This window comes from Notolepis coatsorum, assembly GCF_963971535.1.
Source record: "Notolepis coatsorum genome assembly, chromosome: 16".
Lineage (NCBI taxonomy): Eukaryota > Metazoa > Chordata > Actinopteri > Aulopiformes > Paralepididae > Notolepis > Notolepis coatsorum.
The window spans coordinates 29,963,438-29,978,014 of NC_140180.1; the positions used below are offsets into that span (position 1 = coordinate 29,963,438).

General features: G+C 44.4%; 1 protein-coding gene across 2 annotated transcripts in view; it reads left to right on the plus strand.

Annotated features, from left to right (window-relative positions):
- The window catches only part of pdgfc (platelet derived growth factor c), a 66,675-nt gene that overhangs the window by 28,830 nt on the left and 23,268 nt on the right, over positions 1–14,577 (plus strand). For both annotated transcript variants that reach the window (XM_084331903.1, XM_084331904.1), the window contains exon 2: positions 6,553–6,748. In XM_084331903.1, coding sequence (XP_084188029.1) covers positions 6,553–6,748 — 196 coding nt within the window. The remainder of the gene's footprint in view (positions 1–6,552; positions 6,749–14,577) is intronic.

Genomic DNA, 14,577 nt, shown 5'->3' on the forward strand with positions numbered 1-14,577 from the left:
GCATGTAAAAATAAAAGTAAAAATAGAAGTCACAGTGTTCAGTATATACATATGTACAATGTTCGATGCAGAATAGAAGTAACTGAGTTACCATACAATATACATTATACTATGCAATATACTAATATACAATACTATATAGTGCAAAGCAGACATGGGATGAGGTACAATTTAGGTACAATTTACAGTAAGGTGTACTGAGGTATGGGTTGTAGTGCAAATCCTTTACCAATAAATAAATATAAAGTGTGTTTAGGTGTTCTAAAGTGTGGAGAGTGGGTGCTGCAGTGTGTTGTTTGTTTAAAGTGAGTGTGTGCGTGTGGATGTGTGTGCTGTGTGCATTTGATGGTTGTTGCATAGTGTTATTGTTCGTTGAGCAGCGTGATGGCCTGGGGATAGAAGCTTCTTCTGTGCTTGCCATGAGACTCCGGTATCGCTTGCCTGACCGCAGCAGTTCAAAGAGGCAGTTGTTTGGGTGGCTGGAGTCCTTGATGTTTATCTTAGCCTTACCCCTGCACCGCTTGTTGTAAATGTTCTGGAGGGTGGGAAGCCCCCCTCCAATTGTGCGTTCGGCTGAACGTGCCACTCTCTGTAGTCTGCTTTGGTCTTGTGCGGTGCTATTCCCAAACCAGGAGGTGATATTGCCAGTCAGGATGCTCTCTATTGTACATGAGTAGAAGTTCTTAAGGATCTTCTGACTGACTTGGAACTTCCTTAGGCGCCTGAGGACGTAGAGTCGTAGTCGTGCCTTCTTCACAACACTGTCAATGTGTGTGGTCCATGTCAAGTCCTCGGATATGTGGGCTCCGAGGTACTTAAAACTGTTCACTCTCTCAACCGGTGCCCCGTCGATGCTGAGGGGGCTGTAGTCCCTGACCCCCGACCTCCTAAAGTCCACAATCATCTCCTTTGTTTTGCTGACGTTCAGGGAGAGGCTGTTTTCCTGGCACCATCCCGCCAGGACCTTGACCTCTTCCAGGTAGGCCCTCTCGTCGTTTGCAGAGATCAGGCCCAACACTACTGTGTTGTCAGCAAATTTGATGATTGTGTTGTTGTTCCGCTGAGCCACACAGTCATGTGTGTACAGGGAGTAGAGGAGGGGACTCAGAACACAGCCCTGGGGGGCCCCTATGTTGAGGGTGATGGATGAGGAGGTGCAGTTGCCTGCTCTCACCACCTGGGATCTGCCTGTCAGGAAGTCCAAGACCCACTGGCAGAGGTCATAGTTCAAGCCCAGGTCCCTGAGCTTGGCTATGAGTTTGGAGGGGACTATGGTATTGAATGCTGAGCTGTAGTCGATGAATAGCATTCTCACATAGTTCCCCTGCCTCTTGTCCAGGTGTGATGCTGCTGTGTGCAGCACATGGGCTATGGCGTCCTCCGTGGACCTGTTGGGGCGGTATGCAAATTGCAGGGGGTCCAGGTTGATGGGGAGGGAGGAGCAGATGTAGCCCTTTACTAGCTTCTCAAAGCACTTCATGGCTATGGAGGTGAGAGCTACAGGGCGGTAGTCGATGAGGCAAGCAGGCTTGGATTTTTTAGGTACAGGGATGATAGTGGACTTCTTCAGGCAGGTGGGGATGACAGCCTGTTCTAAGGACAGGTTAAATATGTCAGTGAATACTGGGACCAGTTGGTCGGCACAGACTTTTAAGATGCCGTCCGGTCCTGCTGCCTTCCTGATATTAACTTTTTTAAAGGTCCACCTCATGCTCTGTTACCCTGAACACTGAGTCTCCATCAGCAGACCCCCCCCCCCCCATTGCCGTGGCTTGTAGGCTGGTGTTGTTATTCCCAGCCTCAAACCTCGCATAGAAGGTATTGAGATAATTTGCTAAGGAGATGTCACTGTTCAGTTTGAGGGAGGTGCCTTTGTAGTCTGTCATCGTTTTGATATGATATGATAGATATGATAGACCATAAAACTGGGCAATATGACCAAAGCATATCACAGTATTTTCTTTCTCATTTTGATGGTATAACGGTATTCGACAATATTTAGTTTTCCAGTAAGAATCACATATTTGCTTACCTCTTTATCTTGTAATACAATTGTAATTGTGCTATTTTGTTCAAAGTTGTCTATTTTCTTTTACCCTTTAATAAAACGTAAAAAAAAATATATATATATACCGTACCGTATGTATATAATTCTTTAGGATATGTCTATATAGCGGATGATGGTATTGTAAAAATCCATACTTGCATGGATCCATGATAGTATACCTTTTTATTCGGTAGACCTCCCAGCCCTATTAGATCAGGCCCTGGTATGAAACAAGTAGACCTCCCAGCCCTATTAGATCAGGCCCTGGTATGAAACAAGTAGACCTCCCAGCCCTATTAGATCAGGCCCTGGTATGAAACAAGGGAAGAGGAGATCCTTGGCTTTTGAAAATGTGGAAAAACACATTCCATATTAGAAGGAGCATTTTCCAACTGCTCCCTTGCCTCAAGCCTCAGAGTACAAGGCAATAAGTCAAGGCAGCATCATAATAGTAGATTTTACACAATGTAAACAAATTAATGTGACAAGTAGGATTGCCTGCTATAGGAGATTACGTCAGCAATTGACTCCAGCAGGCGATAAATCAAGTGGCTGGAGATGTTTTTGAACCTGTAATATCAACAGAATAGCAGCAAACCAGTTTGTCAACGAGCCGGCTAATATCCATAACAGATTTAGGGATTTAGTCATTTGTATGTCATATTTTCTGTGTCAGGCTCATTTACTCCCATTGACTCCAATCACGATTCTGGAATCCTGTGAGAACTGTGGGATACATACTGTAGCAACCGTGGTTCAAGCCAACCCTTTCCATCCATAACAGTACAGGGTGGATCAGTGAGTCTCTCTATGGCATAATCACACTGATCAGAATAAATCTGTTTGCTGTGTTAGCGAACCATGAATCCTCATTACGACACATTTTCTGTCTTTTATGACTAACATGAATTACTTTTCAATCAGTCAATCTAGTGATCAATATTGAGTAAAGAAGCCAGTAGCAGATACTGTACCTATTTTGTAATTAATTGTTCCCGGCCCGGTCCGGGCTCACATTCTACCAGTATGACAATTGGACGATTTGTTTTATAAAAAAATATATATATATACTGTATATATTTTCCAGGCTATTTATGAGACTTTCTGGCTAAATACATTGGCATGCATTTCAGTGCTAGGCTGCTAGCATATATTAACATAGTCAAGTGCAACAGAGTCATATGACATTTATTTTGAGCATTTAAATCCGTTAAGACAACTGCATTATGACAACCGATGGCTGATGAATTGTGCCGATATGCATTAACATGCGTGTGGATTTGCTGGAATCACGTGTTGGAAGAAGACTACTATACAATATACTATACAATATACAGTTATACTATATCTAACTATGCTATACTAGCTATACTAACTATACTATACAAAAACATACAGTTATGTTTTTCTTTTCTTTTCTTTAAAGTGACCTTTTCTTTTGTGTTTAAAGTGACCTGTGAATAATGAGATGTTATGCAGTGATGTGAAATGTCCTATGAGTAATAAACTCATGACAACACCGGTATGACTGGTGACACCAGACATTTGACATAATGACACTCAATATCTGTAGAGTGCTTTGATCTTTAACGTTATGTGGCTACATTGATCCGCTGTGTCTAGTCTGTTGTGTTGGACAGACAACGTTGACGTTAGGGTCTAATTTAAAAAATAAACCAACGGACATCCGTCAATTTTCTATCTTGACGGATCAATGTAGCTGTCATGCACAAACATACTGTCGCTGGTCTGGACTGATCCTCTGAGCTCCTCTCCAGCCAAGCTTTCACTGCTGTGGGGATTAAATCCGAAAGATTGCCAAATCCTCCGCCATTGTCGTGTAACATTGTCGTGTTGCCTCTAGAGCGCTCTTCCTCTCTTTCACGTGAAGTTTAATCTAATCTTAATCTTTTTTGGGCACTGATATGCACAAATAAATGTTCTATCATTTATTTATCTCTCTATATTGTGACGAGGCTGGTGGTGTTCAGACTCGCCACAGTTCAAAAACAAACAAATTCGAATGTCCACACAAGAGCAATATTATCAATCAATACGAATATTTATTGATCATGGGCAGAATTCAGTTCGATAGGCAAAGAGAATGGTCGTAATACAGTCGGATGGTCAAAACACAAAACAGGCTCTTGTACAAAAAGAAGGGATTGTTCAATACTCAGAGTCGTCGTCCGGTCCAGGGTCAGTACACAAGGGGGTTTCTCAGCCAGTCCAGGGTCCAGTACACAATGAACACCTTCTCGCCTTCACCTCTCCTCTCACTACCTCTCACCTCGCAAAACTCTGAATATAACAATCTCTCGCTCTCAATACAACAACTCCAACCTCACCTCCACTCAACGTACCTATGACTAACCTAGTGTATTTGTAGTGTGTGTGTCTGGGGTGTGTGCACGTGAGATGTGGGTGAACTAATGATGCACAGGTGTGTTCTATCAGTACTAATCAGCTACCTAATTGTTTCTACTCCTTCCATGGCAATAATATCTCCCGTCCTTCACATATCCATGAGAGGGGGGGTGATATCTGCCACAATATATATTTTTTAAACAAAACGACGGCTCAATCTCTCTGACCGATGACTCGAATGGTCAACTTTCAGGGGGCAGCCCTACATTCTTTCCCGGGCCCGCCAAGTGGAGCATTCCTTCTCTTCCCAAATATGTTTCATGTTCCTCACGACTCAGTATATCTCTTGCCTCAATGCCGCGTCGACGTTTATGCAGCTTCTAGCAATTTTCTCTTCCAAGAAAGGTAATTTGACTGTGAAGGTATTTTGGACAACCATCCAAAGTACACTCTCCCGCATTATCATCTCATAATACAGCACTATAAGTTGGGTTTTACTTTTCACTATGGAATGAGGACACAGCTGAACACCACCTGATTATGTGTACCTTCATTGATCTCCTTTACAGGGCACTTTATTTACACACTACAGTATGCATCTTGTAGCCTACTGCTGGCCAATCTATATACTACAGCTGCAGCATGCCATAATATTCATGCACATACTGTATTACTAAATGTGTATCTAGTGTTATGTACAGGTCAGAGTCCAGATCAATTCAGGAAGTGGGGTTTGAGAGTGATTGAAATAACTGAGAATGAATGCTCTACCATTATGAATGCTCTACCGTTATGAATGTTCTACCGTTATGAATGCTCTACCGTTATGAAGGCTCTACCGTTATGTAGGCTCTGCCGTTATGAATGCTCTACCGTTATGAATGCTCTACCATTATGAATGCTCTGCTGTTATGAATGTTCTACCGTTATGAATGCTCTACCGTTATGAATGCTCTACCGGTATGTAGGCTCTACCGTTATGAATGCTCTACCGTTATGAATGCTCTACCGTTATGTAGGCTCTACCGTTATGTAGGCTCTACCGTTATGAATGCTCTACCGTTATGTAGGCTCTGCCGTTATGAATGCTCTACCGTTATGTAGGCTCTACCGTTATGAAGGCTCTACCGTTATGAATGCTCTACCGTTATGAATGCTCTACCGTTATGTAGGCTCTGCCGTTATGAATGCTCTACCGTTATGAATGCTCTACCGTTATGAAGGCTCTACCGTTATGAAGGCTCTACCGATATGTAGGCTCTGCCGTTATAAATGCTCTACCGTTATGTAGGCTCTACCGTTATGAATGCTCTACCGTTATGTAGGCTCTACCGTTATGAAGGCTCTACCGTTATGAATGCTCTACCGTTATGAATGCTCTACCGTTATGAAGGCTCTACCGATATGTAGGCTCTGCCGTTATGATTGCTCTACGGTTATGAAGGCTCTACCGTTATGTAGGCTCTGCCGTTATGAATGCTCTACCGTTATGTAGGCTCTGCCGTTACGAATGCTCTACCGTTATGTCGGCTCTGCCGTTATGAAGGCTCTACCGTTATGAATGCTCTACCGTTATGAATGCTCTACCGTTATGAAGGCTCTACCGTTATGAATGCTCTACCGTTATGAATGCTCTACCGTTATGAATGCTCTACCGTTATGTAGGCTCTGCCGTTATGAATGCTCTACGGTTATGAAGGCTCTGCCGTTATGAATGCTCTACCGTTATGAATGCTCTACCGTTATGTAGACTCTACCGTTATGAAGGCTCTACCGTTATGAATGCTCTACCGTTATGAATGCTCTACCATTGGCAAATGTATTGCAGTTAAATTTTATATTTAGAATTACTTGAATTGAAAGTAAAACGAGCACAACCCTGGCCTGGAGGTATAGTTTAGTCTATTGTCTGTCTTGCTGTCCCTGTGTACTGTACTGTATGTGGGGTCCTGTTGTCATTGTACCATTGTGTGTTGGTCATACTGTGGAACTTGTGTAAGTCGTTGATATATTTCTGCAGTGCTGTCCCCAATAAGTTCCATTCATTATGTCTGGCGAATGAATGGAGATCCACTTCTGGTTCTGATTTGATGTGAAGTAGGGATAACAATGTGTCCCTGTCTGCTTTCCCTTTTAAGGAGTGCAAGATTCCCAGCATGAGAAGATCATCACAGTCTCAGGGGAGGGAATGATCCACAGTCCGGACTTCCCACACACCTATCCCAGGAGTACCGTGCTGGTGTGGAGACTAGTGGCCACCAGCGACAACATGAGGATCCAACTCACCTTCGACGAGAGGTTCGGCCTGGAGGATCCCGAAGATGGAATATGCAAGTAAGGAAATATTATGTCTCGTGTTTTTTTGGCAAGTGATCTCAACTTGAGACAGAAGACTCCCCAATAGTCTCACATTTCACTCTGCTTAACTACAGTTCCTTTGGGGGAAATTAATCCAGCTGTTCAGACTCCATTTCAAAATAACAGCATATATCATACAGTGGTTTTACATTTGCCTTTTTTTTTTATGGTCCTCATTTTCATATTAGGTGACCCCCACGTGGGATCCTGACCCTATCGCAATAACAATGAAAACACACAACTACACTTGTAGATAGAGATGCTCGATATTGGCTTTTTTACCGATACCGATATACCGATATTGTCCAACTCTTAATTTCCGATACCGATATCAACCGATATCAACCGATACCGATATATGCAGGGTGCCCCCCCCAAAAACTGAATAATTTCAGGTAATTAACATTACATATCTCTTGTTGTGGAATTAACACAACATTATGCATACTTTTGACAATAAATAAAATCAGAATTTGTTCTTGCTTGCCTGGGTAAATAAAGGTTATAGAAATGTAAATTTTTTAATTTTTTTTAATTTTTTTTTTGTTTTTAACACTTTGGTTGCCTAAGGTTAAATTCATGATATACCATAGATTGCCAGCGCTATTTGTCTATGGAGAAAGTCCCCTTCTTTGCAGGGCTATAACTTTTTTAATTCTATTGCTACATTGCCATTATTAGGGCCCATTCAAAGTCCTATATGTATTGTTCATTGTGTAGCAACGTTAAACTTTTTCATTCACATATTCATAGTAAAGTATGGTCTAATGTATAAGTATGTTTTCATCTCTTTCTGCAGCTTTCTCCAGAACGTGATATATAGCCCCAAATTAGGGATGTCCGATATTATCGGCCGACCGATATTATCGGCCGATATCCGCAGTAAAATGTGATATCGGAAAATATCGGTATCGGTTTAAAAAAAATTAAAAACAATAACAATATTGCATACAGTGAAATTATTAGTTACCTGAAATTATTCCGTTTTTTTGGGGGGGAAACCCTGCATATATCGGTATCGGTTGATATCGGTTGATATCGGTATCGGAAATTAAGAGTTGGACAATATCGGAATATCGGTATCGGTAAAAAAGCCAATATCGAGCATCCCTACCCCAAATGCATTATATTGATGATGAAATACAGTTTGATGGCAATCAGCGCGATATAAAAAATTCCAACTAGACGTACTTCTAGAAGTTACTACACGTCATCTGATGTTGACCGGATGGGCGAGGGGGCGTTTATAATTCCGTGGGCAGCGTTATACCAATCATCTAATGTGGGTCAAATGTTGATAATAGCAGTTAGTATCAAAGACGGTAACGTTACACGCTGAAACTCACCCCAGTCTCCGCGCGCCGTTGGGCGATCATCGTCGAGTAGAAATTGTATCATTATGGGATATATTTTTACCCGGTCCATCTCCAGCTTGTATAATGGTATATACGTCCAAATCATGTTGTTTATCGAGTTATTGCCAATCGATCACCGTGTAGCGTGACGAGCCAGAGTCCCATGAACTATAGCGAGCGCCCGGAAGTACTACGGTCGTCATGACAACCTCTATTCAACATCCTGTTTGGCGATTGCGCCGATCGGCCACCAGATGGCGCTCCTGAACCGCCAGAGAGCTCAGTGGGTCCTGCTGGTGGATCTCAGGCCAGCGGAGGGGACATATGAATCCGATCGCAGATTTTTGAAATATTGATATAAGGACGCTGTACAGCGTCCCCCGGCAACTTGAGCATGGCCAGCAATGACGTGAAAAGACGTTTCATGGCAGTCAAAGTGTTAAACCGATACCGATATTTTCTGATATCACATTTTAATGCCAATATCGGCCGATAATATCGGTAGGCCGATAATATCGGACATCCCTACTTGTAGATGATCTTGATAGAAGTAGGTATTAGAGAACAATAGCCTTTTTCTCAAGCCACTAGAATCCATCTTTTGACTGACAACCGAACTAATCGTCGCAAACCCACTGTACCGTCCCACTGTACCGTCCCACTGTACCATCCCACTGCACCGTCCCACTGTACCGTCCCACTGTACCGTCCCACTGTACCGTCCCACTGTACCGTCCCACTGTACCGTCCCACTGTACCGTCCCTACCGTCCCACTGCACCGTCCCAAAGGCCTCCGCTCGGCCGGCCGGCCCCCACGAGGAGGAGGAGGAGGAGGGCTTCCCCGGTCAGCGTGTGCCGCAGGCATGGCACTGATGGGGGGGAGAGATGTATGTCCTGGCCGTGTTGTGGTCCATTTTTTAAGATTTAGAGGCAAAGTGAGGCCATTTGTGAAATTGCCTCTGCCCTGCTGAGGCGGCTGATGAATATTGAGAACCCAGCCACGGGGTGATTTGTTTTGCCCATGATGTAGTGGCCGCCGCGCGAGGCGGCATATTTCTGTTGACGAGCTCCCCTGCCGACGGCCCACGTGACTCCACCGAAGACATAGGGCTCCCCTCTGACTGACTGCCTACGCACCCATAAACACACACACGCACACACACACACACACCAATATGCACACGCACACGCACACATCTTTTACTTTATTTAGAGGCCCCCCTTTCAATTACCGTCTGACATTGTCTCTGATGCCATTCATTTGAAACAAGGATTCTGAGGCCCAAGGAATTGATTTCTCCTCCGTGCATTATGCTCAGCATCCTGCTGTCAATACATCAGAGCTGACCGGTTTGCTTGGACAAGAGCTGCCAGAGGGAGGCGGGGGGATGGGGGGGGGGGGGGTACGGGCTCGGGAGAGAGTGGGACACTCGGTCCGCCATTCCTGGAGAGCCCCCTAATGGCCGACAGGATGCATGGCAGTACCGATTCTCTCGAGAGGGCTTGAGACCTATAGGCCACAACAAACACTGGTCTTGGATCAGCCTGTGTCGCGACGACGTGAACCTTACCCATAACGTGGGAAAAGGCGGAGCTAACTTGGGTTCGGGAAACGTCGGTCAGAGGCATACGGCGCTCCCGCGGTTTAGTTGTGTGGTGTTCCGCGGAGGCCCGTGCCATGTAATACAACCGCTATACGAACGGTGTTTCCCCGCTGTGCCGTTTCAGATGCACTTCCTGTCACGCCTCGCCGCCGCCGCCGTCTATCATGAAACTCAACAGAACGAGCCGTCATCGTAAAAATGTCAAAATAAGAAAATGATGGCAGAAAGGTGAGGCGGCCTCGTCGCGGCGTCCGTATACCGCGTAAAGCACCGGGGTAACCCGACACCCACGACATACCTCCACGGTAGTGAGCCGGGGTGTCTGCGCATGAATGGGGCCGCTGTGTTGTTGTGGGAAAAGCCCCACGAGTGAGGAGTGACAGCCGTTGTGAGATCCTACAAGACTGCACTAGTCACAGGTCCCCGAGGGAGAGAGGGGGGGGCGAGAGACAATAACAACATCCTCTTTCCAGGGTCATGAGAGTCACTGCCACGTCTACCGCTCCGCCGTTTTTCCATTCTGTTTTTTTTGTCTCCCTCCCGGCTGAAACACGTCTCGATCGGGTCCCGAGGCACACAGTTGGCAACATGACAGACTGGATGAATGCAGCGTGCACATGCAAGCACACACACACACACACATGCAAGCACACACACAAACACACGCAAGCACACACACACATGCAAGCACACACACACGCAAGCACACACAAGCAGGCACACACACACACACATGCACGCAGACACACACACACGCAAGCTGACACACGTGCACGCAAGCAGACACACATACACGCAAGCTGACACACGTGCACGCAAGCAGACACACATGCACGCAAGCAGACACACATACACGCAAGCAGACACACACACACGCAGGCAGAAACACACGTGCACGCAAGCAAACACACATGCACGCAAGCAGACACACACACACGCAGGCAGAAACACACGTGCACGCAAGCAGACACACACGCACACAAGCAGACACACACACACGCAAGCAGACACACACAGACGCACGCAAGCAGAAACACACACACAAGCAGAAACACACACACAAGGAGAAACACACACAAGCAGAAACACACACAAGCAGAAACACACACAAGCAGAAACACACACACGCAGAAACACACAAAAGCAGAAACACACACAAGCAGACACACACACAAGGAGAAACACACACAAGCAGACACACACACAAGGAGAAACACACACAAGGATAAATACACACAGGCACACAAGCAGAAACACACACAGGCAGAAACACAGACACACACACACACAGGCAGAAACACACACACACAGGCAGAAACACACGCACACACAGGCAGAAACACAGACACACACAGGCAGAAACACAGACACACACACAGGCAGAAACACACACACACAAGCAGAAACACACGCACACAGACAGAAACACACACACACAAGCAGAAACACACGCACACACACAAGCAGAAACACACAGACACACACAAGCAGAAACACACACAAGCGGAAAAACACACAAGCAGAAACACACACAAACAGAAACACACACAAGCAGAAACACACACAAGCAGAAACACACACAAGCAGAAACACACACGCATAAACACACAGGCAGAAACACACACACACAAACAGAAACACACACAAGCAGAAACACACATGCAGAAACACACACACACAAACAGAAACACACACAAGCAGAAACACAGGCAGAAACACACACACATGCAGAAACACAGGCAGAAACACACACAAGCAGAAACACACACAAGCAGAAACACACACACAGGCAGAAACACACACACAGGCAGAAACACACACAAGCAGAAACACACACACAGGCAGAAACACACACACAGGCAGAAACACACACACAGGCAGAAACACACACACACAGGCAAAAACATGCACATCTATTTTACATACACTAACATACATACATAAATTAAATACATACATCTGTGATTTAAATAACACTTGATGTACACGTTACGTCCGTTCACTCACTCACTCACTCACACACACAAACAGGCATTCCTATCTAGGGCTCGGTCCATATATCTACTGTATCCCAAGTGTGATGAGAAATGTATTCCCTAAACTCCCCTTGAGACTCCCCTCCTCAGTCGCACTACAGCTGATACGTTGGCTTCTGTGTTGTTATCACTGTGCCGCTACTATTCCTCTTCCCCCTCAGCTCAAATAATCCAGAGAGAGAGAGAGAGAGAGAGAGAGAGAGAGAGAGAGAGAGAGTGTAATCCTTTCTCTCCTAATCAACAGCCGTAGCCTGGAATAAAACAAGCAGCGGGAGCGTGAGCACTGCTGGGGAGCCCGGAGCGAGGGAGGCTTCGCTGAGATGAGAGGGAGGCTCTGTGCTTGTAGCTCGAGATGCTCATCTGCTATTCTGCTTTGTCTGCCGAGGGGATGAAAAGCCTTCCCCTCCAAATTTACTGGAAGGGAGTCATATTTGAGTGGTATTGGTCTCTGCGCTGGTTGACTGGTTGGCATGGCAGCAGGAGGGGGAGGGGGAGGGGGAGGGGGAAGTGGGTGGTTACTGGAGCTGTTAATGAAGCTTTTATGCCGTCTCTCTCTCTCTGTCCTCCTGGGTTACATTACGGTACGAAGCCACCGGCGTTATCCAGAGAATACAGAGAATACATGAGAGAGCCTTTTGACTGACGAACACAGCTGTATTACAAAATGACTTTAACCGTGAATACTAATCATTTAGTACTAATGCTCAGAGTGCTATCGTCTCAGTGACATTACCAGGTGATTACGTAGCGCATTACGACGGTGTTCAGCTTGTTTCTCACAAGGCGACCACAGTGCAGTAAGGCTGAGCCCGAATGTTCGAACGTTCGTTCGTTACGTTAACATTCAAATTCTAAATAAAAATTCGAATTTTCATTTTTTATTATATATATAATATAATTTTTTTGTCAATTCATTGTTTAAACCAATGGGGTTTTTCTTCACAGTTGCAGATAAAGATTAGGCTACACTAATATTATAGTATTACAAAAAAGTTATATTCATTAAAGAATAAAAAATAAAGACTAATTTAATCAGATTAATCACTTTATTCAAATTGAGGATTTACTTTGAGGATATTATTAAAAAGAAATATATATATATATTATAATTTTGAAAAAAAATATTGTAAATGTTTTATTTTATTTTTAAAAACGAAGGTTCAAACGTTCGTTCGAAAAACCCTAATGAAGTTCGAATCCCGAAAACAGGCTTCGGGGACAGCCTTACAGTGCAGGTGTATTGTTCTGTATGTATGTCAGTGAGTTTGTAAATCTGAGCAAACCACTGCTAAACATGGCGGCTCTGAACACATGGTGATGTGTAATGAGGAGGCCGGGTCTCCCCATTATTGATGTGCCATCTGTCACTGTGGTGACTCTGTCTCAGGCTTGACGTTGGAGAGAGAGAGAGAGAGCAAACATCATCTTATCTTCCTTGGTCTCTCCATCAAGAGGTTTGCCAGGAGACTGATGTACTGGTTAAACTGATTGGTAACCCTTTGCTTTAAGGAGCAGAATTAATGATTATCCAATACCTAGCTTTGGTTATATTGGTATTTTTTAAACGGGAGAAAAATATACCTAAATTCCTATTTAAAATGGGTTCAGAGAGATCATATTTTTTTCTACAGATCAAAGCCTTCAGTAATGTACTATGTGAATATATATAATAATATTATGTGAACATACCCCACGTTGAAAAATCCAGAAGGGCTTTAGTCCTAATGGTGCATATACAGTACATGTATAGGAAAGAAAGGAGGTTGAACTTTCTCACTAAAAGCTTGTTTGAACGTTCCTACTGAAAGCTTGTTTTGGACCTCATGCCAACATCCTGTGTGACCTTTTCTCTAATCAAAGGCAACCATGTCAGGAGATTTGTTGACCCCCCCCCCCCCCACACACACACACACACATTTATTTTGTGTTTATTTAACATAGCCGCAAATCCATTTTTAGTCTTGTCCCTCTGTGTTGTTTTTATTGAAATCCGTTTGAACTGAATCTGTCAAGCTCCCTCCATAATGTAAACAATGTTCTCGAAAACCAAATATCCGCATTGGCAGCGCTGAATGAAAGGTAAGTGTGCCTGTCAACAACGCTGAACTGATTAATCCCAGCCACCACTGAGGAACAAGGCTTTTATTGAATGCAATGGGGATATAAAGTATGAGGCTTGAACATCTTGAAGTTCAGCGGTTGGTCAATCGCATGGCCATAGCCTACGCCTCTGCGCTTTACAGTATTTATTGGTATTATCACAAGGTAACATGAAGCAATATAAATCTCCAGGGATTCAATTACACAAGCTATTTACATCACTATTGAAGAGGAGGAGTCCTTGATGGGCAGAATGGGATTCTGAACATACAGATAACGAGGCCAAGTAACAAAACACAATCACAGATTTGCTCCCTTTTTCTCCCCCACTCTATTCCCTAAACTAGTAATCTTAATCCCATACAAATAGCTGATAATTTATATCGAATCATTAGCAGAGTCACTTTTGTAAATAACAACAGAGTTTGTTTTCGTGGGCCGGTTTAAATGGTAAATGGTGCATTTATATAGCAGCTTTTATCCAAAGCGCTTTACAATTTGTTCCTCACATTCACCCATTCACACACCGACGGCGGAGGCAACCATGCAAGGCGCAAACCTGCTCATCGGGAGCAATTAGTGGTTAAGTGTCTTGCTCAAGGACACTTCGACATGCTGCCGGGGAGGAGCGGGAATCGAACCGGGAACCTCTAGATGACTGCTCTTCTACCTCCCGAGCCACTGTGGGTTTATTTGAAGAGGAGAACGA